General features: G+C 44.7%; 3 protein-coding genes and 1 long non-coding RNA gene across 7 annotated transcripts; 2 read left to right on the top strand and 2 right to left on the bottom strand.

Annotated features, from left to right (window-relative positions):
• Nucleotides 1-251: 251 nt before the first annotated feature.
• On the bottom strand, nucleotides 252-7,588 carry tab1 (TGF-beta activated kinase 1/MAP3K7 binding protein 1). Of its 2 annotated transcripts, none has more exons than XM_052084637.1 (11): nucleotides 7,526-7,588; nucleotides 7,003-7,133; nucleotides 6,720-6,873; nucleotides 6,336-6,431; nucleotides 5,464-5,566; nucleotides 4,684-4,800; nucleotides 4,286-4,397; nucleotides 3,803-3,947; nucleotides 2,628-2,841; nucleotides 2,165-2,318; nucleotides 252-494 (listed from the first exon to the last, which is right to left on the bottom strand). In XM_052084637.1, exons 1-11 carry the CDS (start codon nucleotides 7,556-7,558, stop codon nucleotides 269-271), a joined length of 1,485 nt encoding a protein of 494 aa, XP_051940597.1. In that variant the 5' UTR covers nucleotides 7,559-7,588; the 3' UTR covers nucleotides 252-268. The 2 variants fall into 2 exon arrangements, with proteins under 2 accessions (XP_051940597.1, XP_051940598.1); XM_052084638.1 differs by having other exon boundaries at nucleotides 252-491; nucleotides 7,526-7,559.
• Nucleotides 7,589-8,038: 450 nt separating this feature from the next.
• On the bottom strand, nucleotides 8,039-18,855 carry LOC127613563 (synaptogyrin-1-like). 2 transcript variants are annotated; one of them, XM_052084664.1, is made up of 4 exons: nucleotides 18,486-18,855; nucleotides 11,838-12,075; nucleotides 10,528-10,673; nucleotides 8,039-9,509 (listed from the first exon to the last, which is right to left on the bottom strand). In XM_052084664.1, exons 1-4 carry the CDS (start codon nucleotides 18,585-18,587, stop codon nucleotides 9,273-9,275), a joined length of 723 nt encoding a protein of 240 aa, XP_051940624.1. In that variant the 5' UTR covers nucleotides 18,588-18,855; the 3' UTR covers nucleotides 8,039-9,272. The 2 variants fall into 2 exon arrangements, with proteins under 2 accessions (XP_051940624.1, XP_051940625.1); XM_052084665.1 differs by lacking the exon at nucleotides 8,039-9,509 and adding an exon at nucleotides 10,131-10,336.
• A 496-nt stretch (nucleotides 18,856-19,351) lies between these two features.
• On the top strand, nucleotides 19,352-24,083 carry ift27 (intraflagellar transport 27 homolog (Chlamydomonas)). Of its 2 annotated transcripts, none has more exons than XM_052084670.1 (7): nucleotides 19,352-19,519; nucleotides 19,954-20,033; nucleotides 21,471-21,530; nucleotides 22,505-22,564; nucleotides 22,649-22,766; nucleotides 23,490-23,599; nucleotides 23,795-24,083. In XM_052084670.1, the coding sequence occupies exons 1-7, from the start codon at nucleotides 19,486-19,488 to the stop codon at nucleotides 23,897-23,899; spliced, it is 567 nt and encodes a 188-aa protein (XP_051940630.1). In that variant the 5' UTR covers nucleotides 19,352-19,485; the 3' UTR covers nucleotides 23,900-24,083. The 2 variants fall into 2 exon arrangements, with proteins under 2 accessions (XP_051940630.1, XP_051940631.1); XM_052084671.1 differs by lacking the exon at nucleotides 19,352-19,519 and adding an exon at nucleotides 19,602-19,857.
• Nucleotides 24,084-24,226: 143 nt separating this feature from the next.
• Nucleotides 24,227-25,922, top strand: LOC127613581 (uncharacterized). Its single transcript, XR_007966238.1, has 2 exons — nucleotides 24,227-25,208; nucleotides 25,593-25,922. It is a non-coding gene; the product is annotated as an uncharacterized LOC127613581 (long non-coding RNA).
• The last annotated feature ends 301 nt before the right edge of the window (nucleotides 25,923-26,223 follow it).

The following is a 26,223-nucleotide window of genomic DNA, read 5'->3' as shown; positions in this document are numbered from 1 at the left end:
AAAAATATGTTCCTGATAATGCAGTTGAAGTTCTTTCGGGGGTGCACCTAATCACAAGTTGTATCCTTTCGGAACCCTTGGCCGGCAGGGCGAGTCCTTCGACATTTTTAGGTTCTGGCGAGCACGGGAGAGCAAAGTGTTTGGACGTGTTCACGACGGCATCCGAGCACGGGGCAGCCAAATTCCGAGCGACGAGGAACCCAAAGTCCAAAAGGCTTCCCCGGTCATTTGGTCCCGATGTCCGACTTCGGACTCCGCCACGTCGGTCTCACTCAGGTCCCAGGCCGCCCCGAGCGATCTGTCCGTCGCCGTGTTCGCCGCCCCACAGGCGGTAGAACTGCGTGAAGTCCACGTAGGGCGGGACGCGTCCCGTCTCGTCGGGCTGCGCCGCCTGGCTCCCCCGCTGGCGGAAGAGGCTGCCGTCGCCCGAGCTGGAGCTGGAGCTCTGCGTCTGCGTGTTGGTGGACTGCAGGGTGGCCGTGGGGCTCTGGCTACTGGACAGGAGATGACGGTGGGAAGGGCGGGGGTGCAGGTCGGGGTTCCGTGAGAAGGAGGCGGCGCGGTGGAGGACGCGGCAGGGCCGGCGTGGAGGAGGAGGAGGAAAAATTAGGGTGAGGATGAGGGAGTGATTGCCTCCACCTTGATTTCCAAAAGTAGGACCAAGGCGCGTTGCATTTCAAATGATCTTTTCTGGTCTATTATTATCCTAAAGTTCAGTAAAAATGATTTTATTTTGATGTGTGTTCCATTTTTATGCTTTTTTTAAAAATAGCCATATTTTTTTTTGGGGGGGGGGGGGGTAAAAAAAAAAAACCCAAAAACGCAGATACGCGAAAAAAGTCAGGATGTCATGAAAGGAAAGGTTTTTTTAAAGATGTTTTTTTGAGGGAAGATAATCCTAATGTTTAAGTAATACATTAGAACCTGTTTGGAGAAAAAATAATTGGAGTTATTAAGCAGAGTAATATGATTTTTTCCCCCCCAAAAAAATAAACAAGGTAGAAGCGAAAATGTTTATTTCCAAGCAGATAAAGTTGTATTGTCTTTAAACAACAAATCTCATTCACGACACTACATTATTTTGTCAGAATTTGTTGGGTTTTTTTTGCATTTTCAGGCTTTGGATCAGTAAGATTTCAAGATGCCTTTCGAGGAGTCAATATTTTTAATTAATTTTTTTTTTTACATTTAGCAAGGAATTTTGTCATATTACAAGAACATTTTTCATATTTTCTTTTTTTTTTGAGAAAATGAAATTAAAGTTGAAATTTAGCAGTGAGAAATGCAAAACACTCATTCAAATAAAGATAAAATTAATTAGTTAATTATTTAGTTAATTAACTAATTAATTAATTAGTTTTTGATTACAAAACTTCACAAACGAAAATGAATGTTGTAATATTGTCGGAGTAAAGCACACAAGCAGGAAGGAAATGACCCGCCTGACCCGATTTCATGCCTTTTATAACTGCTACACTTGTCAAGAATTTTCTCAAGACTCCTGAAAACATTCCGGCTTGAGCTGCCCGGAAGTCGTCGCCGCCGTTTATTTACGTTTTGTTTGACGCAAAGTTGTATCGGCAGCTCGACTCGAGTCTTTCTCCGCCTGTCAAACCAAAGAATAGGAAATGAAAGCTCGCCGCGTAAAAACAAGCAAAGCGGCGGAGGAACACCGGGAAGCAAATGGCTGACCCAAAATAAATAGAGTAAAGGGGGGGGGGGCAGGGGGGGGGTGCGATATCACTTATCTAAATGAGCAGCGGGGGGGGGGCTCTCACACAGGAAGCCCGGAAAAATGTTGCTGCTCCAGTCAAAACAAACACAGGCGGGAATAAAAGCAGCAAAATACAGCGCTGCTGCCTTCACTGCCAGTTCGAGTTCTCCCGTGGCCGCGCTTGGACGTCAAATCGACTCGCATCAGGAGAAAAGCAGTGGACGGACTATTTTTGGACTCTATTAAGGAAACGTCTCAAAAAATACCGATGAAATGGAACGTTGCCTAGCGTGATAGCTGGAGAGAAAAAAAAAAAGCTGAACCAAAATGCTTTTCCCCCGCTTGCTCAATACTGCCATGAGCAATGATTCGAATTGTTCAACCCTATTTCAAAGTCAAGGTACCGCTAACGCTAGGGCTAAAGCATTTTGGAAAATCGAGCGAGCTTACCCAGGCGTGGGGGTGCCCTCCTCCAGGGTGGAGGCGGCGGCGGTCCCGTTGGTCAGGGTGCTCTGCGAGGGCATAACCAGCGAGAGGGTGACGCTGGTTTTACTGGTGCTCTGGCTGTTGGAGTAGGGCACCGACACCGGGTAGATGCGGCCGCCTGCAAGCCCCAAACCAAGAGGAACATGGTTAGAAGGGACGTCCAAAAGAACAACACATTTCGCGTTCAAAGTGTCGCCATTTGTCTCCCTGATACTCGACGGGACAAATCTTTATCTTCTACACAAAAGCAGTTCTGATCTCTAATCCATAGCAACACCGCCCTCTACAGGCGTGTTGCAGGCAGCGCAGTGCTGCACAAAAGCTGAATTTCAGCGACAGGATTTTTTTTTTCTTTCTTCTCCTCGTTAAAAGAACGCTGGCGATGAGGACTCCATCTCAACTCGAGTCTCTCAAAGAAGCAAAGCACCTTGCGTGGGCGTTTGGGCGCCGTCCGCCAGCGGGTAGTTGAGCGTGCGGATGAGCAGGGTCATGTCCTCGTGACGGGAGCAGAAGGTGGCCCTCTGGCGGCCCGACGTGTAGACGTCGTGGTGCAGCCGTTTGACGCGGTCCACCACCGACTGGGCGGCCGCCTCCAGCGTGCTCTGCTGCGCCAGCTCGGCTGCCACCATGGCAACGAGTTCCTAGGGCGGCAACAGGAGCGCGGGTCACCTCGGCATGTCGGGCATTTGGCACTCTGGCGCCTCTGGGAATGGCAAAACTGACCGGAAAACGGCTATTCCTAAGCAAAACTGCCGATGGCCGTTTTGCATCTACTCATGATGGGCACGTCTACCAAATGTGAGGTTGTTAGAAGGAACCTTTCAGACTCAAGAGTCATCTTTATTGCTTTGAGGGCTTAATTTGAAAGAAATTCCAACGGGCGCTCGCAACCTTTTTACTGTGTTGGCCATTCTCTACTCATAGCAAGGTGAGCCCAAAGGAGCACTCTCGCTGTCTTGAGGAGACATTTTTTTTGTGGGTCCACTCCAATTTGAGGTTTGCAGCCTCATCGGGAAAAAAGGAGCCGCAATGGAATTGCTTCTTCTCAGTTCTTGTCATGTTTATAGGTGATGCGTCCAAATGGAATTCTGATACAGTAAACTTGCCTTGTAGTTTGGACTATAACAAGTAGAAAGCGTAAATACTTCATCGGAGGACAAACATCAGCGCTGGGTCGTAACGCCATCTCCTGTGGGATCAGGAAGTCAGGCGACCACCCAGTGAGATTAAGAAGCTACGGGGGTTATCAATCAGCTGCCCTTTCTAAAACCGGCGCATCCATATGTGATTGCATTATTATTTCGTGTCAATAGTGTTAGGAAAACAGGATATGGGCGTGCAGTGAAAGCTGCAGTAGAAGACTAATAACCAAAACAGCAGAATTTTGTGGTGTTGTTTTTTTTTTGCTCCTCCCCTACGCATGATGTCTTGAGATTTTTTGCGCGGTCGTTTTCATGATAGACGTACTGTATGTACCCAACTTCATGTCGCTATGCAAAACTGGTTTAGCGGGCTGAAGTTAGAAAACAACGGCGTCAAGCGTGCAATTTTTCGTGTCATAAGGAAGCAAGAGAATCATTTTGAGAGGTGCGTGCATCGAACCTTATTGACGTGTTCGGGCCCGTGCGCGCACTCCAGGGCGTCGATGAGTCCTTCCGACATGAGCAGCAGAAAGCCCGTAACGCTATCCAGCGACTGGCTACCCAGTATCTCTGGCTCGGCTATGATGGGCCTCGTTTTGGCTGCGCTGGAGTACCGCAAAAAAAAAAAAAAAAAAAATTGTGATGAAGAGAAATTATGGCATTAAAAATGACAAGAAATGATTTTCAATACTCAAAGACTCTCCCCCAAGGAGTAAATATTTTCTGTATTTAGCTTTGACAATTGAAGTTAATTTAAGGAAGTGAGATGACAATTTGGCCACTTTAATCTCACTTAAACTCAGATGAATAGAGGACAATTATTCTTTTCTGCCCCACTCTCGTGTGGAGTTCCGCAGGGCTCAATTTCGGGTCCTCTGCTGCTCTCAACGTATCTGCACATCTAGAGGAAATCAAGCACGACCCGGATGGATCTTGCATCTACCTGAGCAGGTCGATATCATTGTAGTTGATTTTGACCCGGTAGTCTCCAAGCCTCCTGGTGCTGCTCTGCCCAGCAATCTGACACGCCTGCCTCACGCGGGCCGAATCCAATCCTGGGGAAAAAAAGGGGCAGGCATGGAATGATTGCTGATCAATGTAAATCACTTTGATAGATCACTTGAAAATAAGCGTCTGAGACGGTTCACTGCGATGACATTCCAAACGGATCGTAATGCTTTTTTTTTAGTCGGCTTTTAATAAGTAAATAAATGCTCGCCGTCGTCGTCGCACGGCTGCAGAAGCCGGCACGGCTCGGACATGAACTCTACACTTCAATGTTGGGAAAATCTCAAAAATTGCAAAAATGCAAACAACAGCAACGTTAAAAGATAACCTCACCCAGCCCAGCAAGTCTCTGCAGCTCGTCGTCATTATCGGTGCTGTGAGGTCGGCCAAGCTGGAAAAACTGGTTCTGGCCATCGCTGGTGGTTTTGCACAGCAGAGCCCGGTTGGTCCCTGAGAAACGTAAATTGAATTCCAGAGAATTCTACGCCACTAGGACACACCAATAAACATTTTCAGAAATAGGCAGTGAACGAAAGATTGACTTGGCTATTTTAGGTCCAAACTTAAGCATGAGCCGGCAAATCAGACACGCAAATGTCCAGTGAAGCCACCCTCCATTGAATTGTCTTTTGTTTCTTGTGTCGGTGACAAATAAACAGCTAGAAGCAAGAACATTGTTCCTCTTATTTGGACAACTGTGCAAACAACTTCTTTTCCTTTCCTCGAGGTGATGTTATAATCTCCCGTTTCTTGACAGTGAGAGGGAGAACAGAGGCTCAGGAGTCTTTTGGCTTTTTTAAAGTGCCTTTTTAGAAATAGCAGTGCGTTAATACACGCAAATATATTTAAAGCATGTCGGGACATGTACAAGTGTAACCGTCATATTAGATGCAGCGTCAATATAACATTGATATCAGTATGACCGGGGCCATCTTTACGGATAATTAAAATAATTGTTTAAAAGAATAATGCTCATTTCATGCTCGGGTAAGGAGCAAGGCTGTTCATTTGCAGGTCATTGAGCTGATGGCAAACGTGGTGAAAGCACGACACCTGCTGGTGGAAAAAATCAAACGGCATCAAACTCGCATGTTTTTCGCGCTCGTTACGTACCAACGTTGGCGATGTAGAGTTTGTTGTTGAGGATGAGCGCCACGATAGCCATGGCTCCTCCCGACACCTCCTGCTCCAACTCCTTCAAGCGCTCCTGCACCTTCTGGAGGCCCGATTGAAAAGGGAGAAAAAAAACATACACCAAAAATAAATTGTGCGATGCACTCAACCCACAATAAGTAAGCTGCGATATAGAAAGGGATGACTAGTTCCTTGATTGTCAACGCTTTTATCGGACAGGGCAAACGGCCTGTTGAAATGAAGCTCCTCCCTTCACTTCAACCTTATTCTTTTGGATGAAGTGAAGGGAGGAAAGCCAAAGCAATAGTTTTATGTCGGGGAGGGTGATTTTTCCCATTCAGTTCGTTTTAAATAGTTTTTGTAGCCGTTTTGTTAATTTGGGGGAAAATGTGAAAATTGTTCTTTAAATAGTTTTAATCTCATTTGGAGGGGTTTTTTCCACCCCATTCAGGTTTAAATAGTTTTTGGAGCCACTTTTTTATTTGGGAGAAAATGCTTCATTTGATTTTATTGTGTGGAATATTTGCAGGGTGCAAGATAAACAAACATACACGAAAAAAAAAACCCAAAGTCACTATATATTGTGTAATAAAGTGAACTATGATTGTCAAATAACTGCCCAACCTTCCTTCTGCACAGACGTACTGTCGAGCGATATTGATTTAAAATGAACATCTTAAGCTCATGCAAGATATTGATTGACAAAAAAATGAAAACAAAAGACAATTAATCATTCTATCATTTTGAAAATTAATCCAAGATGTAGTTTCAGTTTGTTTTCTTTTTTTAAGTTTATAGTTGTCGCGATTTTTGTTAGCTTTCATGAACGATAATAACCTTGGTGCACACACCTCGCTATGCGGTAGCATGTAGCCAGACAGGTTAGCTTTCTCTGCCAGAGCGTCGTCGATGGTGTGCAAGTAGCTTTTCTCCACCGCTTCAAATGCCTGCACAAACAACACACATTGTTTTAGCAATGGACAATCGATGAGGGATGGCCATCGACTATTTGCATCAGCTAAATAAAAGTATGTTTGCACACAATTCAACGTTTTAGCGTGATTTTATTTTCTCAGTCGCACTTTAAAAGCTTCAGACCGAGTCGACGCGGCAGGGAAAAAGCAGCTGCACAATTCCACACTGAAATTGCCGTGCTCCCGCCCGCGTCGGTGCTGCTGTTTTATTTCGTATCCGGGTTATACATTTCCTACACATGTATGTGGTATCACACCGACCTGCGTGAGGATCCTGCGGATATCGGTGTCCGTGTGGTCGGCACTGAGCTGCTCCAGCAGGAGTTCGGCCGTAAGACACTGCGAAGCGAAGCTGGCCACTCGGCTGCCGTCGTAGCCGTTGAAGACGCCGTAGAGGGAGCAGCCATCCTCACTCCTGGAAAGAAGAGCGCAAGGTGTATTTGGAGCACTTTGGGCTGACAGTGTTGCTTGAAAGAGGCTTCAGTTTACTTTCAGCACAATTTCCCGCCCACCTGGATCTACGATACAATCCTGATTCTCTTACCTGAAGCGAAGGTGTGTGTCCTCATTGGGGTGGCTCTGCGTGCCTTTCCCATCGGGGCCATACACGCAGTTGGGTGCGGTGCCAACGCCGCAGAGTTGGCACAGAGGAAGGTCGTCGGTCCAACTCTGATGCTACAAAAGAAGTCAGCATCCCATTGAGATATCCTCCTATTAAGACTCTCTTGTGTAGCCTAAATAAGGAACCTAAACTTGTATTTACGTTCTCATCTTCTCAGTTATTTTGTATATCAAGTCAGACGCTTTGTAGCTTTCGAACAATGCCGTATAAAGTATTTTATCATGTTTTTTTTCACCTTTAATCGTCTGGGAGTGGAGCATGTATGTTAGCCACACAGCTAGCTAGCGCAAGCTAACGTCACAGAAGTACACACAAACACACTGAAATGTGCAAAAGAAAAATAAAACCAACCAAGACGGGTATTAAAAGTATATTTCAATCCAAGGCTGTAACCTTTGAGTTTTATACGCCAAAGACGTGGAGGAGGGACGAAGTTTGTACTTACACTCTGCATCAAATTCCTCCGTTGAGCCGCCATGTTGGAAGTGGGCCGGTTGCGTTCAGGTACAGCTCACGATGCCTGTTTGCAGAGTTACCACCGGGATTTTTCAAATAATATTTAACATTGGGTCAGCACTAAGATGAGTATTTTTTTTAAAAACTGTTTAAACATATTGATGAGTGTTTTCGAATTCGTCTCGTTATGTTTTACTACGATGCATGAACAATCGGCGATGAGAATTTGTAATTTCCGATAGCTCTTAAACCAGCAGAGCAAGTTGGGTGTTTTATATATAAAATGCGATTTCACGCGCAGACGCTAATTCTCGTATTTATTCATTATTTTACTGTAGTGTCACGAAATTTGCATTTGAAATAAGGCAATTAAAAAAAAATAATTTTAACAAATACACAAAAATAAACGGCACTTCTGGTTTGAGTCGGCAACTGATGCGCAGTAGTGTTGAAGCTCCATGTAACACATACGACAATAATAATAACAAAAAGATATCACACACCAGCTTTTCTTTTGCTTTTATTCTCGTCGGCTGGAAGCAACAACATCCAAAACATACATGTATACCTATTCAAATAGAGAACTCTTGTTTTAACATATTCGACAGGCAACATCACGCATGTCTACGTCTACACACTTGCACGGTATAAAGTAAACATAGGATATGTGCATATACTGTACTTTGAAAGCTCGGTCACGTATTTTTACTCTCATTATTATTATTATCCCAAAATAAAAATATCTCCTCGCGCAACAGAAAAGGTTGAGGCATACAGAGAACCAAAAAACATAGTTAATATTCCTTCTTTTGTCTTTTTATTTTCCTGGTACCGGAACGCCCTCAAGCTTCAATCATTTGAAACACTCATCTACTGAACCGTTTATGTACACTATTTATATATTTAGTTTAAAATGCAGCAATGCAGTTTCATACTTAGGCTGTTTACGTTTAAGTCAGTGGGTGTTGAGTGAGTTAAGTAAGGTGTAAAATGACCGAGCTTGCAGTGAAATAAAAGGTGAAACAGCAGAAAAGGTAATCGATCAAGTCAATCCAATGGCAATCATTGTCCATTTGAATCTGGACCGCTTGAGACTCCATCGGACCTTAAATGACGAGCAAAAAAGGACTCAATTGTCTTTCAAACTAATTTGCCATGCAAAGACATTTTTTCATTGCATTTATTCAAAGCCCCATATGATTTGAAAAAGAACTGGATTCAATTTCGAATCAAACTGATGTGTGAACACAAGCTGGTTGAAATATGCCAAGTTGAAAATGTCTTCATTGGATTGACTTGAAGCCCAGTCAGAACTGAAATGGACCAGGGGGAGAAAACGTAAGATCCTCCTAACCAGGATTGATTTAAGGCGTGCTTACACCTGAAATGGATCAGTTAAAACCAGTTTGCAATGTGAACACAAACTAAACCCGGATTAACTTTACCATGTACGTCTACTGGACTGAACTGATGCCCCATCAGACCTTAAATGACTCACAAAAAAAAAAAAACAAAAAAAAAAAACCCAGAAATCTTTTGAACCGATTCGCAATGTGAACACAAACTGATCCGGATACTCTTTACTTTCTAAATCCCAATCAAATGAAAACCTACCAGTGATTGCTTTGGACTTCAAAGTTCCTACTGTACTTGATTTAAACTGGAAGTGAGTAAGAGAAGACCTCCTGCTCTCTCCACCAAAGTGATCCTATTACCCCGTCTACCTCTGCAATCCCTCAGTAGTCCTGACGCTGGTAGCCGGCGGTGCCGTCAAAAACGTTGTCTCCGGCCTGCCTTTCTCCGCCTCCTCCTCCTCCTCCGCCCGGCGGGCTCTCCAGGTCGTCTCCACCGAAGGAGGTGTAGGGTCCACTGCCGGCCGTCGCATCCTGGCTGGGGTCCGTGTACTCCTGCGAGAATAGGGCCGAGTCGGACCCCAGCTTGTATCGTCGGAAGCCCAGGAAGGCCTGCGCCGCCTTGGGGGAAGCCGAGTGTTGATCGGGGGAAGTTTGATGGAAGAGCCGATGCAAAGCAGAAGCGAGGGAAGAAGATGGAGGTGTGTTAGAAAGAGAGAAGATGGCAAACATTGATTAGTTGGCTGGAAAAGCACGCAAAGTTGATCACAGTAGTTTGTTAGTCAGCGACAGCAGGTTAAGTTACTCCAACAAAAGCTTTTTTTGACCAGCTCAGCATCGCCAGCCTGCAGCCGGCGCAGGAACGCGTGATGCATTATTGAACAGCTGCGGCACTTCGGTGCATAAAATTCTTCTGCTTCTTTTAGTCCACAGGAGACGCAAAGCACAGCTCTGTCAATCAATCAAATACACTGCCAAAAACGTTTTGGTTGAATTTTCTCAATTTTATTTTGGCAAGTGAAAAAAAAGGGGGGGGGGGGAATCATCTGGATCCAGATTATCCCATTATTCCAGTACCTAAACCTTTTTTTAAAGTATATTGATGTTATTATATAACTTTTGTCCATTCAATGCTATTCCAAAAGACAAAATAGAAGCTCGTCTTTTGGAAGAAGAAGGAAAAAAAAAAAGTGTCATTCCCATTCAACATTTCAACGCAATAAAATCACGTAAGGGAAATCGTTCCAAGCGTCACACGGTGGGTTTTATTGCGAGGCAAAATCTGACGTTTGATCAACTTTGGGAAATGGCAGGAAATGATCGCGGATTCCCAAAAAGAGCAGCGGTCAGACAAGCGGCTGGGGAGGCTGAGGTGGGAACAGCTTGGTGTATTCCTCTTCAAAGGACACGTTCTTAAACTTCTCCATGGAGAACAGAGCCTGGGCGCCCTGTCGGAACAACACGCACGTCACACGCTGACCGACATCGAGCACTGTGGCTCAATGACTGTGGGAGACGTCAAGATTTCCCCTACACATATGGAGCTTTATGGTCGGAAATATTGTTTTAACGTGCCACGACGGGTATAAAAAAATTAAATAGACAAATAAAAACCGCAAATCGAAGCATGGGAGTGTACCCAAGTGAAGATGGAGAAGAAAGAGAAGGTGATGGCGGCTCGGGCGGCGTCCCCGCGCTCCCTCAGCGGGTCGTCCTGCTGGTCGGTTGCCTGCCACTGATTGGCCAGGAAGCAGAAGCCAACGAACCACATGAAGGACCAGAAGGCTGCAAACAGGAAGCGACATGGGCCAGTGATCAGAAAGTGTCACAAATATGCGCATGAGCAGCGTGTGTTTGCCGCCTGAACGGGCTGCAGTGAAAATTGAAAGGAAACATGAAGGCTTGAAAGCCCAAAAAAATAAATAAAAATGTCTCCATCTGCAGGTCGACTGTCACAAGGCTGCTTTAACATTTTGGCGAATAATTCAAATTTTGGTATTTGCTGCATAAATGGGCTGCGGTAAAGACATGCTATTACAGCATGCGTCGGTGGGCCAAAGACATGAAGAGGTTTTAAAAATGCCTTTTCAACTGAAAGACTGACTGCACATCAGGCTGTTCTCCCCACGTCGACGAGCTCATATTAGTCGGTTGGCCACCCGAAGTAGTCTATGCCAAAACGGGCTGCGGTACAAACTCAAAAGGAAAAAACTCAAATGAAATAAAAGGTTTTCGTCGGTAAGACTGTCACAAGACTGTTTTGAGACGTCGGCCTGGTCAGAATAGTCAGTAGGCTGCCTAGACGGGCTGCAGTAAAAATTGAAAGGAAACATGAAGGCTTGAAAGCAAAAAAATAAAACATGTTTCCACCTGCAGGTCGACTGTCACAAGGCTGCTTTAACATTTTGGCGAATAACTCAAATTTTGGTCAGTAGGCTGCCCGGTGTATTTGCTGCATAAACGGGCTGCGGTAAAGACATGCTATCACAGCATGCGTCGGTGGGCCAAAGACATGAAGAGGTTTTAAAAATGCCTTTTCAATTGAAAGACTGACTGCACATCGGGCTGTTGTCCCACGTCGACGAGCTCATATTAGTCGGTTGGCCACCCGAAGTAGTCTATGCCAAAACGGGCTGCGGTACAAACTCAAAAGGAAAAAACTCAAATGAAATAAAAGGTTTTCGTCGGCAAGACTGTCACAAGACTGTTTTGAGACATCGGCCTGATCATAATTGTCAGTAGGTTGCCTAGATGGGCTGCAGTCGAAATCGAAATCAAAAGGAAACATATGAAGTGGAGTAAAAATATGTTTTTTTTTTTGTGCATTTCAAACAACCACATTAGCCTTGAAAGTCCGGTTAGCTTTACGCTAACAAACAGTGCAAAAGGCCACAGCGAGGCTAACAAAGGGTGTTCTCGGCGCCTGCGCTGCCTAAAGGGGCCGCGTACCTGACACGCCGATGTCGGCCAGCACCGCCTTCTTGCGGTCTTTGACGCTGCTAATCTGCGGGAAGTAGACGTCCAGGGCCAGGAAGGCCACGCAGCACAGGAAGGCCATGGAGCCCATGAAGACGCCGTAGTTGCAAGCGTTCTGGTTCTGGTTGAAAATGCAGTACTCCTGCACCTCGTTGGGTCTGTTTATGTAGCCCTCGTTGGCGATGCAGCCGAAGATGACGATGGAGAAGAGCTGCAGTGAGAGGGTGGGGGTGGGGGGGGGATTATTATTATGGTAACGCCCTCAAGGGCAAGAATACAGTACTGGTTGGGTGGTTGTGCTAATTAGCTTTGGTGCTAAAACTATGGAGGCAAGTCACATGGCTGGCAAAAACGGATTCAAAGTAGGGCTCTAAGACAGGATTAGGGTTTCCGATGAAGGTTCGAAGCCAGGCTTAATTCAATGTTCAAAAGAGGGATTTGCATTGGTGTTCAGAATTTCAAATTTTGGATTTTGAGGGATGTTTGGGTTCCAAAGTAGGTCAAGGTTTTCAAATAAGGTTTTTAGGCCTCCAAACTAGGTTTGGTGTTTCAAGATAGCGCCTAGGTTCAAACTAAGGTTAGGGCCTCAAATAGGGATGTCGATTCCACTTGTTTTTATTTTTTTTAACCTGTACGAGTGTGCACTCTCAGTATTAACTGATACCGAGTTAAGGTCTTAAACAATGCCTGTTTCAAAACAAGGAGTCAATACAGCGTTAGGGCTTCAAAAGGGTTTCCAGACAAGGTTAGGGTTCCAAATTAATGTTTCAAACCAGTGTCAGTTTCCCTCCACTACTCAAAATATTTAGGGAGTCAAATTAAGATTTCAAGCCAGGATTACAGTTTCAAACAGTTGTTTGAAAGTTTCAAAAGCAGTGGTTAGGGTTTCAAAGTAGGGTTCCAAAACAGGGTTTGGGTTAGGGAGGGCGAAAGAGAACCGTGAGGTTTCCCCCGTCTGCCTTTCTCACTCACTGACATTTACCTGCAACCTTTTTCATTAAGGGGTGATGAAAACGAGGCGATGAAGGCGATTGGCAGAAGGGCGGCGGCGCTATTTATAGAGCGCCGCCGGCATCATCCGCGCACATCATCTCCCTCGAAAACCTTACCTTGGCATCAAACCCTAATTTGAAACCCTAAGTGTCTGAAACTGTCATTTCAACATGGTTGTCTCACCCCCGTTTGAAAACCACAACTCTCATTTTGAAACCAGGCTGAAAACCTTAATTTGGAACCCTAACCAAACTTTGAAACACAAAACCGTAAAACTCATTTGATTAAAAACCGTACCACTGCTTGAAACCCTAATGTGAATCCTGAACTCCAAAACTGCTGTTGGGAGTCTTGCGTGTTGTTTGAAACCCTAACGCAGACTTGATACACTAACGCTAACAACCTACGTGGAAATGTACACGATAAACATGACGGCAAATCAAAACCCAACCTCATCACTGAGCGTTGGAACTAAAGCAAGCCGACACATTCCTGGTTTGCGCTAAGCCGAGCATGTGATGTGTTAGTCGATGCCGGCGAAGCTCATGTTGGGCCTTCCCTTCCTTCGTGCTGTACCAAAAAAAAACAAAAAAACAATCACAAGACTCCAAGCAGGGATGAAAGGAAGTCCTGTGTAGGACCACATGAGGGCCTTCAGTCTTGTGATCATCAGGAGAGATGGACCTGCATATACACTGTATGTGTAATTTGAAACCCTACCCTTGTCTTGAAAGCCTATTTTGAAGCCCCAACATGAAACCCTAACTTCTGCTTGAAACCTTAAGACTTGACGAGCTCCTTTAATGGCCTAACTCGGCCATAAAGCCAAGGTTCGGTTTGAAAAGATCACTTGAAACCCTGATCAAGGATGGAAACCTTAATTTAATTCAAGTGCCCTGATGTCTGAGCTCGTCGTGAAACCAAACAACCAAGGCTCGAACTCCAAGGTCTAAACTTTGATTTGAAGCCTTAATTTTGAAACCTAATCCTGTATTGAAACCCCAATTCCAACCTCAAATTGAATACCCAAACTTTGATTGACACCCTAATACCGATTTGAAACCCTCACCCAGATTGCTAACCCTTGTCTTCAATATCCAAATTCGAAACCCTAATCCGGCTTGAAACCCTCATTTCCGACGCCAATCGAAACCCGATTTTCAAATCATTCAAACGCTAATTTGCAACCCGAACCCCATCCCGGAACCCTACTTGAGGTTTACATCCATGTCTGCCGGCGTGGGATTTATCCGCCAACGGCGACGCCTGCGCTCGTGCCGCACTTCACATTCGAGTGGTGTGTTCCGACGTGCGCACACAACGGACACGCACGGATATGCCGTGACAGCTTTGGTGTGAGAATGTGGCGACCTGACAAAAAAAAAAAAAAAAACAGGACGGCGCCGAGCAGAGCTGCCGTGGCCACACAATGCGAGATTACACACAATGCCTGGAAGAATCCTGATCGGGCTCAAATTGTCAACACCACGAGTAACTCAACGGTATGAAATGAACCGAAACTACGGGTACATTGAAAACCCTAACCCTGTCTTAAATTTTAAACTCCGAAAAATCAGAATGTAGGCTGGAAACTGCAACTTTAAACTCTGATCCCGTCTTGAAACCCGAATTTGAGACTCCAACCCTGGCTTGATCCCTTAATTTGAACCTCAAACACTGTCTTGCAGCCCTAATTTGAAACCCTAGCCCGAATTTGAGACTCCAACCCTGGGGCTTGATCCCTTAATTTGAACCTCAAACACTGTCTTGCAACCCTAATTTGAAACCCTAGCCCTTGCTGAAATCTAAATTTAAAACCTGAACTGTCTTGCAACCTTAATTTGAGATGCTAACCCTTGCTGATACTAATTTGAAACCCTAATCTATGTTGAAACCACAACAATGGTTTGAAACGCCAACTCTAGCTTGAAACCCTAATTTGAAACATTAACCGTTGTGGAAAATGTAACATAGCAGAACGGGAACCTCAACTTGAAGTCCGAACACCGTCTTGAAACCCCAACTCGATGTAAAGGCTTGCTTCTGTACCTGCTTCTTTGGAGTTAAAAATAAACAAATTTTGATTTGTTCTTGATTTTACTGCTTGGTGCTTTCTACCGCCTTTATTACCGATTCGTCTTACTGTTTATTATGTATGTTAAATGGCTCCATGTACAGCACTTTGTATGCAGCGATGGCTGTTTGAAAGTGCTCCAGAAATACTCTTGACTTGACTTGAAGCTCAAAAAAGCAAATTCCGAGTTTCAACAGTCCACATGACCCAGCGAGCGACAAAACACACTCGTGCTCGCTGCAAACATACAAATGGCATCGCGTGGCTAAATTCTGACGTACGAGCGCGAACAAACGTTAGCACGCAGCTCACAGAATGTTGCACTGTTTGCTTTTGTGTTGCTAAGCGTGCAAACAGTCGCTTGGCTTAATGCGAAACCTTTTCAAGCTAGGATGAGCACCAAAAAAGTTAGCATAGCAAAAAAAAAAAAAAAAGACAATATTGGAGAAAAACATGATATATTTTTCAATATAAAAAATATTAAATAAAAATAAAAATTGTACACAATACTACTGGAAAAATACAAATATTGTGAAAAATGCTACGATATTAGACAAAAATGACAAGAAAATGTACCACAAAAAAAAAATACAGAAATATTAGGAAAAACGATTCAAATCCTTTTCACCAAATATTTTAAAATAATACAAATTATTAAATGAGAAAATATCAGAATGCCAGACGAAAGATACACAACTATTAAATACAAATTGTATTAGTTGACGTCACCGAAAAGTCGACAAAAAAATGTGACAAAAACAAACAAAAGTACAAAAATTGTAAATGAAAATACACAAATATTTTTTTTTAAACTGTGGAGGGAAATATTATCAACAATAGAACATTAGCCATAACATGATACATCCCCAAATAATTATATAAAATAAATATTACACCAAAAAAACCCCACACATATTTCATATGTAAAAATAATCAGGCCCAAAGAAAACTGTTTACGTCCTCTGCTAGGCGCTGCTGTTTTGGCTTGCAATGAGTGTGCCGCTAAAAATAATAGAAATAATCAATTTTCGACTGAAAGGGACAAGGGCAATCTAAAAGCACAGAACTCAGAAACACAACACAAATCCACATCACACTCATAATCCTTCACACTTCACCGAACAGTCACATGACTCCTCACAACTCAGCTTTTTTTTTTTTTCCTCCCAGTGTTGACTCAGAAATCACACAGAACCTGACGTGGAGAGAAGAAAAGTTGCCACAAATTTGTGTCAAGAATACTGGTCATATCGCTCGACTACATCCTGTGATGATCTAAGGATAAAATCACAAATTTTGATTTATTTCGTCAAATACATTATCGACATGATCACATGAGATCCAAGACTGCAGGGACCGTACCACATTTTCTTCCGGGACAGGGGGAAGAAATTTCATCGTGACTTCAATGGCAACAAGGAAGAACAAATCTACGTTTTCTATGTCATAATAAAATCGGCGTGCTGTATTTTATCCAATATTAAAAGTCGCATGCATGACAAGTCTTGTCTTTATAAAAATAGCACACCAATTCTTTGTTCATGGGGGGGGGGGGGGGGGGGGGGGGGGAGACGTGACACACCACGGGGACGTCACATTTTTTATTCCGGGGATGTGAGAATGCTTCTGTTGTGAGTAAAAAAAAAAAAAAAAAAAAGAAAACTAAATCACGGAAGGACATATTTGTGTTCATTTTTCCATCCAAAGGTTAGCTAGCAGGCTACGTCGCGGCTCATCCAATCATGTAACCGTGGCAGGACATACTATTCTTTATTCGTGTTCGAGGCCGGGGGGGGGGGGACAGTTTCATTGTGACTCTCAAGGCATAAAAGTAACTACCTATTTGTGTTCATTGGCAGGGACTTCCTGGTTCATGGAATGAACATGCTTACATGACGTACAACAAGCGGAAAAGCCATTTTTTTTAAATTCTGGGGATAGGAGAAATTAATGAAGTGACATCTTTTTTTTTTATTGTCAGCAAGCAGCCTGCCTCCCGCTTTGTGGAAAATTTTGTAAAATTAAAAAGGCAGAGTGCAATTTTGAACCCTGGAATGGGGAAACAATTCTATCATGATGCTAAACGTTAAAAAAAATAAATGTATTTGTTCATTCACAAGCAACTTCCTGGTTCATGAAATGGGATGAACCATTTTGTGTGGTGACAGGAATAGTTCCGTAATTAATTGAAAAGCTATATATTTATGTTTTGTCCGTCCAACAATTAGCTAGCTAGCTAGCTACTTCATGTTTAGAGTGCTGCTGAAGTTAAGAATGAGGAGAGAGGGTTGCTGGTTCACAGAATGCCAAAACATCGGGACGTGCAATTTTTCTCACTAGACAAGGCGACATTCACAATCCCCAAATTTATGATCTGTTTTTCCTTGCAAAACCTCACCGTTATCGCTGATCGTCAATATATTCTTTCGGCACCACCTCGTGACATCCTGGAGTCAGCGAACTATGTCAAAGTAAGGGGAGGAGTTTCATTTCATGAGGCCACAGCGCTGTCTAACAGAAAAGAGTACTTTACTGCCACCTTGTGGCATCTGTAGGCACATAGTCCACCAAAGTTTAAGTCCTGCATTTATGTAAAAACTACAACCGATAAAATATTTATGACTAAGCCCCGTGGAGGCTTCACCTGGACTCTCCTATTCTGCCATGTTTGTTTACCGCTGCCCTTGACCACTTCTGGGGAGAAACGACAATTTAGAGGCAATATTTTCCTTGTTGAGACGTTTCAAAAATTGAAATTTTGGTATGAAGAGACGTTCGTAAGTAGAAGTACCACTGTATTGTTTTCGTTATCGTGTGGACCTGATATGGACTGTTTTCGGCGTTTTTTGGCCACGACATTCGTCAAAGGAGAAGTATCTGTGCGTGGTGGTCGCGCCTTCTCGCCAGCACGCCTGTACCAGCTCAGATTTTGATTGGGAGGAAATGTCGGCGCCATTGACTGTCGGTGCTGGATAGACATGGGGCGCTTGTGATTTTTGCGCCTGTAATGGGCAGCGTTTTTCACAACCCCGTTTTGTTCAGTGGAGATGTCGGCGCTGTTGGGACATTCGGCGTTGGTGCGGCTGGATGGATGGCTGCTGAAGTTGAGGATGAGGAAGGAGGTGCGTTGACGCAGAGCGCCGATGCGTATTTGGAACCGAGAGTCGCCGCTTGGAATTGAAATGGATTTCCTTGGGGCAGGAGAAGTGAACCAATCTCTTTTTTGGTCAATGGACGCTACAGCTTCTTGTTGACTTTGAAACTTAGCTTGTAGCCGACGTGTGTACATTTTGAGCATGGCGTCTCTAATGCACTGGTTAAAAGGACACTTTGATTCTCTCTTTCATCTCAAACTGCTTCAGACAACAAAGCGTGTGACGGAAAAGTGGTTAGGACTGCACGACTGTCCGTTTTTTATGTTATGTGTTGTGTTGATTATTTTACTTTATGTTAACCGTTTTGTGAAGCGCTTTGTTACAGCTGTCGCTGTTGTGAAAGCGCTACATAAATCAGCATGTATTGTATTGTATCTGTTGGTTTGGAACGGAACTCACCCACGACACAATGCGGAGTATCGTCTGAGGCTGCTGGAAGAAGGTGACCGGGTCGAAGGCTCCTCCGGCTTTCCCGGCTCCGTACGCCTGCATCCCCTCCATGGCGCCCCCCGCCCCCGCCGCCTGGTTTGGTCCTTTCCTCCTCGGGCTCGTTGCTGGATCAAGCCCCGGAAAAATCCCGCGAACTTGTGTCCTCGCGCTTTTTTTTCCTTGTTATTGTTAAAATTATTTATTACTATGATGACGTGAAGTAGATTTCGCCTCCAAAAATCCCTGCGTTGGACGAGAGGTGTGCGTGATGGACGTCTTCCTCTTCACAAATCGCGTGAACGCGCTAGATGGTGTCACGCCCGGGACGCGCAAATCGGACACGCGCACGTCCTCACATGAAGTCACGCGCTCGCTTACGCACGTCACTGCTTGTAATTGCCTCAAGGTTATTATTGTTATTATTATAATTAACAAAGAAAACGTTTTAGAAGGTTTACCACATATATCAACATATACTAAGAGAACATGGATAAATTATTCCCAATTACTCTAAATTAGCCTTTTCTTGGGAAGAGGTCAGCTATTTTTAATGTATTTTTAGCACAGGTAACGCTTGTGTCGGTAGGCTGTTTTAGCGCTCTCTAGTGGTCCCCCGGTAACATCGTCCAAAGGGAGTTATCCCTCTGTGTGCATAAACCGTCAGTGACTAATAGTAAACGCCATAATTGTAACATTAATGTCCAGAAGATCAAGACTAGAGAGGGCGTGTGAAAGGGTGATTTGTAGCCTTGCGGGAAAAGCTTCGGGAAAAATAACTTTTTCGTTTCGACTTTAACCAATAACGACGCGCCTGCGCGCCACGCAGGTTCTAACGTAACCAATGAGCGTCTTCGTTAGCAGTTGCTAGGAGACATGTCGCTGAGGCGTTTGGAAGAGAATGCCATTGAAGAGAATTTCTAAAAAAACAATAATTTGGAATAACTAAACACATTGTTAATTCCCATTTGTCATGGTGAGGTTAAGGGCAAGATGTCTGATGGTCGGTACGTGGAGTTGAACTTGCCTTTCGTTATTTTGAGTGTCAGCAAAACTGAAGTTACGGTACAGTAGTTTGTGTTAGCGAAGCAGAAGCTAGCTTGCTCGCTAGCCTGCCAGTAATTTGTCTGAAGTTGTGATTTGTCGTAGTGTTTTTATTCACCATTTTTACAAGTTATCTTTCAACGTGCTCTCGCTAATGTTAGTTGCCGACTACCGCAGAGTTCCCCAAGCTTTATCGAGGCGCACGTTTTAAAATTGAAACGGCACGGCTCATCACCGGATGAAATCGATCGATCGATCGATCGATCGTGTGGGATTTTTAATTTTCAGAGCGATTAACCAGGTAGTGAGGTGCTGTTTGTGTCGTCAGCCGTTTAGTGTGATAATTTTAATTTATTGATCCCGGTATGTCTTGGTGTGTGTGTGTGTGTGTGTATAGGAGATCCAGCAGTAGGCAAAAGTGCCCTCGCGCAGATGTTCCACAGCGATGGAACTCTCTTCCAGAAGAACTACAGCATGGTGAGAAGATGTCACTGGATGAAATACAAGTCAACCTTGATATAAGGGGCTACAATAGGTGGCATTTCAACTCATTTCAATGTTTAAAATTGATGTGATATCCAATGGTATTGATTCCTGAGCTTGGTCGTGGAATAATTCAAACACACCGCACCACCGTACGTTAAATCCATCCATCCATAATCTGAACCGTTTTGACTGTGCTGGAGCCTATCCCAGCTGTCTTCGGGCAGTAAACGGGGTTCACCCTCAACTGGTTTCCAGCCAATCGCAAGGCACACATCGACAAACCATTTGCGCTTACCATCGCACCTTGGGACAAGATATCCGTCACTAGACCCTCAGATCCTCAAGACCTTTTTTAAACCACATATGTTCCAACTCTAATCTCATTACATACTTACATACAACCTTCCCCTAACCCAGATCTTAAATCAACCCCCCGAACCCTTGCAAAGACGCTTGTTTTGCCTCTGCTTTGGAGATGTCAGAAGCAACCACTGGCTTCATGAAATCCCCTCTCCCGTCTGTCTTCTTCGTTGCTTCGCCATGAACCCCCCAGCGCAGGCCAGCGGCCATTCCGCTCACGTCCTCCTTTTTGTTGAAAATGTCAGGCGGGCCGTTAGCGAGATTCGCAGTGTTATTTGCCGGCAACGGGGCCTTCATTGGCATTCTGGAGAGAGGCTTGCTGCACCTCACGGTAGCTCATTAGAGCGCCGCTATAGTGTGTGTGTCCATGTGTTTGCACGCACGTGTGTGTGTGTGTGAGACTGTGGAAAAAGCTAAAGTTGGATGTGGTAAATTACACAAGTTTTTGAAGGTCAGGCAAAGGTTGTTCGCCGCAGCTTCGAGTAATTCTTGCCGCAAGTAGTTGACGCCCACCTTAATGTGTCTGAAATTGCCTGCATTCACAGTGTCAGCCATTAAATATACCATCAAATCTGATCCCACAGTAAAACGATGATGTTAATTATCCATGAGTCTGTCGATTATTTTGCCGATGAATCGTATAAATGTTTTAATTTCCCTACCTTTACTCAAAAACGGGATATCGGGTCAAATTGACTTAAGCTAGCTCTGATTTGGCTTCTGCTCTGGTCCGTAACATGTCAGAAAAAGTGACGCCAACGTTTTTATTTTGGTTTTCAACTCGACCAAAGAGAGTCAGTCGGCTTTCGTGGAGGACGACTGAAATGCCGACTGAGCATCGTTTTAAATCCAAAAGAGCTATCGAAGTGATTCATCGCTCATCAAAAATATTGATCGATTCATTTGACAGTCAATTAGCTGTCGATTAATCATTGAGTCACGTCATGTTGGGTTTCCGAACACACTCTCTCATGTTTTCCGCCAACAAGCGCGCAGACACACAGGGGGGGGGGGAGTGTTGACTTAGCGTCTTAATTATGAAGGTGATTGTGTTGGTTTGTTTGACAGACGACCGGAGTGGAGCTGCTTATCAAAAGTGTCAACATCCCCGAGAGCGGCGACAGCGTGGTGAGCCCGCTCATTGTCTCGCTAATAAACACCTGCTGCCGCGTCGATGGGACAAAGCCTCGTACTCGGCTGGCTCGTCGCCACGAACTGCTGACGTTGTCTTCGGGAGCCTTTTACAAATCCACATTATCACTCGTTGACAAACAGATACCCGTATAGAAAGCGAGATTTGCTGAGGATTTCAAACAAGGGGCCTCAAGTGAGGGGAGAAAAAAAAATTGCCGGTATTACAGTTTTTAAATGTAGCTCGTGGTAAGGTTTCACAATTGGGGTTTAGGGTTTAGGCCAGGGTTAGGGCGGGTTTTCATTGGGTTTTAAAAGTTAAACCTGACTGGTGCAATCCAGCCTGAGTGTTTTAAAGTAAGGTTTCCAAACAGGCTCTCCGGTTAGGGTCTCAGGACAAGGGTAGAATTTTCAAATGTGAGTTTTATGACAGGGTTGTTGGTTAGTAGGGTTTCAAGATAGCGTTAGGGTGGCAACTTTGGGTTTAGAATGAGACTTTCAAGCCAGAGTTAGGGTTGTAAATTGCGGGTTCAAGCCCGAACTAGGTCTTCAAATGTACATTGCAATCAGGGTTTCAAGACAGGTTTATGGTTTTTCAATTAGGATTAGTGTTTTTAAGTAAGATTTCAAGAGAGCGTTAAGGTGTCAAGTTATGGTTTCAAATTACGCTTTGTAGTCGGGGTTAGGCTTTTTAAATGAGGGTTTCAAGTCACATTTTGGGTTTCAAATTAGGGTTTCTGGTGTTCCATGCCACACTTGGTGTAAAAGTAGGCTCTCGACTTTAAATTAGGGTTCCTAATTTAGGTTAGGCCTCCAGAATCACGGTTTGAAAGCAGAATTAGGGGTTTTAGTTCATGTTTTCAAATGACTGTTTTCAGCCATGAACGGGACTTCTAAATAGGCTTTGAAAATAAACTCTCTGGAGTTCAAAAATGCTGCAAAACGTGAACCAAACATTGTTTGACTTACAGGAGCTTTACATCATCGACTCTGCGGGGAAGGAATCCTTGGTGGAAGCCGTCGAGAAAATGGTGAGACACCAACGCAGACTGCAGCCGAATGTGATTTGAGGTCTTCCCATGGCGATAATGCGATTGTCCGTCCTCTTTGTGCAGTGGGGCGTGCCGTCTCTGCTGTGCCTGGTGTTTGACCTGACCAGTGAGCGCACCTTCGGCAGCTGCGCTCGATGGATGGAGAAGGTCCGCACTCACTGCAAGGATCTTCAGGTTCCCGGTAATGTCGGTCGGCCGACCTTGGCCAACGGGCGACCGCGGTAGCTGTGAACAGTATAGCGATGACATCCGTTGTTGTACACTTGCTTGTACCCTTGCAGCACTTGGTGGGCATTGGCGGCAGTGCTCTTGAGTGGTTTAGGTCCTATCTAGCTGACAGGACCTTTTGTGTCAGCCTTGGCTGCTCTGAGTCACGCACTGCTCCCCTGTCATGCGGTGTTCCACAGGGCTCAATTCTGGGGCCTTTGCTGTTCTCGCTGTATCTGCTCCCATTGGGTTCCATCTTAAGGAAACATGGTATTCCCTTCCACTGCTATGCAGATGACTGCCAGATCTATGTCCCACTGAGCAAGAAAGACGCCTTCTCATTAAGGCCACTCCCATCCTGTCTGGAAGAAATCAAAACCTGGATGGCACAAAATTTCTTGAAATTCAACGAAAAGATGACAGAGGTGATATTGTTTGGTCCCAGTGCCATCCTGTAGACTTGGGCCCCCTGTCTCCTTGGTGCTTTCCACCGCCTTTAGGTTGTTTTTGGACATACATTGTAAACAATAAGAGACCTAAAATGGAGCCTTGGTGCACTCCTGGGTTATTTGAACGCGGAACGTCTCTCATCTTAACACTGTGTTCTCTACCTTCCGAGTAGGTCTTTAACCTTTTGCCTAGTTTCAAGTCAAGGTAACAATGCTTTGAAGTAGCATGACGTGTGTGTTTTTGTCAGGGGTTCTGGTGGGCAACAAATGCGACCTGTCGGCCAGGAGGGAGGTGCCAACATCTGTGGCCCAGGAGTGGGCCGAAAGCCAGGGGCTGGAGTACCACGAAACCTCTGCCGTGAGTAGTGCACACCAACCTTCAAATCCGCATCATTAGGCACACCAATACCATTTACTCCCGAGTCAAAAACATTTTCCAAATAGTCCCTCCATTCACGAGGAGACCATTTTTGCGTTGGAGTCGGATCAGAATGTGGAGGTGTTCCTAATGTTGTGGCAGCATTGGTTGACTTGGTTATTATGCGTGTTGCAGAAGGAGATGGAGAAATGTGACGCCCCTCTCCTCAGCTTAGCCCGGGCCTTTCACGCGCTCTACCAGGAACGCAGAGAGGCCATACAGAACCTGAGTTCAGGCTAGACACACACACACACACGCACACACCCACGCAAAATCAATTACGTTTGTTTTTTTTCCACTATGTGTTAGGATTTCAAATTATGGTTTGAGATTAGGGTTTGAAAGCGGACATTTGCATGTTTTAAAACAAGTACAGTACAATCAACGAAAGCAGGGTTTCAATAAATGCTTATTTAATGGGGGAGGGGGGGAAGAGATGTGTTTCAAAGTCTGCTGCTTCTAGTTTTCTTCGATGTAGTCTGATTTGTTATTGATTTGTTGTGTTACTGTTGTACATGTTAGTGTTTGTGTTTGTTTGTGTTCCTGCGCTAGATGCAAAAAATCTGGTAACTAACCCCTTCGACCTTCCACCTTAGAAAAACAAAAGAGGCTCAATTTTAAAAAAACAAACAAAACACTTGTGGTATTTTTGCTGTTCTTAAAAATAAAGTGTTTCAAGTGACACAGTATGCTTTGCGTTCTCACAGGACTGACACTCTTATTTTTATTTCTTTCTTTTTTTTCAAATGTCAATTTCCATCTTAAAATGCAAAGACCGAACGATGCGTGGGTTGAAAATACAGCTTGATGATGACATTCCGGGAGCCTCCGCTCCAGTGGGGGGCAGTGTGGGGCTTTTTGAGTCATCCTCTCCGGGCTGTAGCTTAAACCCCCCCCCCCTGCTCGGATCATAGCAGCACTGCAGGGAGACATGCCGGCGCTGTGATCATTACATCGGAGGGTGGGGGGGTGGGGGGCGAGCGAGCCGAGGGCAAGACGGGAGGCGTACGATGCAATGCAGCAGGCCGCACGGAGGAAGACCGCGCTGACATTTATTCCGCAGCTGAGGGCGCCTGCCGCTTAGAGGCGGGGAGTCGCAGAGGCCGCTAGAAAGCGATTAGCTCCAAACCTCCCGTTCCCTCCACACAAACCGCAGTGCGATGCTTTCTGCGGTCAAAACAGAAATGAACCTGGGACTTTTTGGGACAAGCACAGTCTTGCGGGGGTCTCCCTTCCACCATGAAAGCCTAAATGACCCCCGAAGGTGTTTTAAATGTGAGGTCTTCAATTTGCCCCAAGTGCTCTTAACAAGGAAAATCCCATCTCTATATTCAGTACCAAAAAAAAAACTAGTTAGGTGACCACTTTTCAAACAGTTACTTGAAGATCATTCCTATGTGATGACTACAAAAATAAGCCACGGAGCAAAAAGTGGAAGAAATGACCGTATTTTTGCCCCCTAAAACCGAACGACCTTTATTTACTACCGTGTTTTTGTTTTTTTAAATCATAAATGGTTTTTAAACTCAGCTCGTGGTCCATGTCAAAGGTCATTGTTATTCATTCATTCATTCATCTTCCTTACCGCTTGATCCTCATTAGGGTCGCGGGTGGTGCTGGAGCCTATCCCAGCCGTCTCCGGGCAGTAGGCGGGGGACACCCTGAATCGGTTGCCAGCCAATCGCAGGGCACACAGAGACGAACAACCATTCGCACTCACACTCACACGCATCGGGACAATTTAGAGTGTTCAATCAGCCTGCCATGCATATTTTTTGGAATGTGGGAGGAAACCGGAGCACCCGGAGAAAACCCACACAGGCCCGGGGAGAACATGCAAACTCCACACAGGGAGGCCAGAGCTGGAATCGAACCCGGTACCTCTGCAATGTGAAGCCGACGTGCTAACCACTGGACTACCGGGCCGCCCTAGGTCATTGTTAGTGTTTACTTATTTATTTTTGGCCATGTCGCGGGCCGCAGAAAAATGGATGGCGGGCCGCAGATGGCCCCCGGGCCGCAGTTGTTTTAGTCTTCTCTTGATGTTTTTTTTTTAAGACCACGCAGAGACAGACACCTTGTGTTCCCTACAAGGGGGTTCAGTGTTTATTCATCGTCAGGACTTGATGCATCCAAGTTCAGAATCATTCAGTTTTGGCACCTTGAAAGACATTACGCTTGTTCCGTTTTGTTTTGTTTTCTGTTTCTTTGAAATCGTCATTTACAACAATACAATGCAAGAACCAAAGGACAAGAAAACCCCCCCAAAATGAGACAAAATAAGACTAATCATATTCATAATCATCATAAGGCTGTGTGAGATGGAAAATAAGAAAGGATGGCATGAAAAGCTCTTGCTCTTTTTGTCCGAAGCGTCGGGGGGGGGGGCCTGCGGCCCCGTAAAAGTCCCTCCCAAACAAACTAAAAACATAAAACGGAAAAATAACGACACGGTACTGTCACATTAAGTTCTACTTTTGTTTCGCCTGCTGCCTTTTACATGACATCTTTGTTCAAAAACAAGATGTTCGTGAAACGCAAATGGGATGATTTGGAGTTGCATG

This window comes from Hippocampus zosterae, chromosome 13 (assembly GCF_025434085.1).
Source record: "Hippocampus zosterae strain Florida chromosome 13, ASM2543408v3, whole genome shotgun sequence".
Lineage (NCBI taxonomy): Eukaryota > Metazoa > Chordata > Actinopteri > Syngnathiformes > Syngnathidae > Hippocampus > Hippocampus zosterae.
This window is presented reverse-complemented; position numbering and strand designations above follow the sequence as displayed.

Excerpts from the sequence above, each read along its gene's own strand:
- tab1 (XM_052084637.1), bottom strand. The coding sequence starts at position 7,558 with ATGGCGGCTCAACGGAGGAATTTGATGCAGAGT. Across the intron at positions 7,134-7,525 it reads GGAGGAATTTGATGCAGAGT|CATCAGAGTTGGACCGACGA; the intron begins GTAAGTACAAAC and ends CTTCTTTTGTAG. Across the intron at positions 4,801-5,463 it reads ACTCTACATCGCCAACGTTG|GGACCAACCGGGCTCTGCTG; the intron begins GTACGTAACGAG and ends TACGTTTCTCAG.
- LOC127613563 (XM_052084664.1), bottom strand. The coding sequence starts at position 18,587 with ATGGAGGGGATGCAGGCGTACGGAGCCGGGAAAGCCGGAGGAGCCTTC. Across the intron at positions 12,076-18,485 it reads TACTCCGCATTGTGTCGTGG|CTCTTCTCCATCGTCATCTT; the intron begins GTGAGTTCCGTT and ends CTCTCACTGCAG. Across the intron at positions 9,510-10,527 it reads TCTTCTCCATCTTCACTTGG|GCGGCGCAGGCCTTCCTGGG; the intron begins GTACACTCCCAT and ends GCTTCCCCCAAG.
- ift27 (XM_052084670.1), top strand. The coding sequence starts at position 19,486 with ATGGTGAGGTTAAGGGCAAGATGTCTGATGGTCG. Across the intron at positions 22,767-23,489 it reads CAAGGATCTTCAGGTTCCCG|GGGTTCTGGTGGGCAACAAA; the intron begins GTAATGTCGGTC and ends TGTTTTTGTCAG. Across the intron at positions 23,600-23,794 it reads AGTACCACGAAACCTCTGCC|AAGGAGATGGAGAAATGTGA; the intron begins GTGAGTAGTGCA and ends TGCGTGTTGCAG.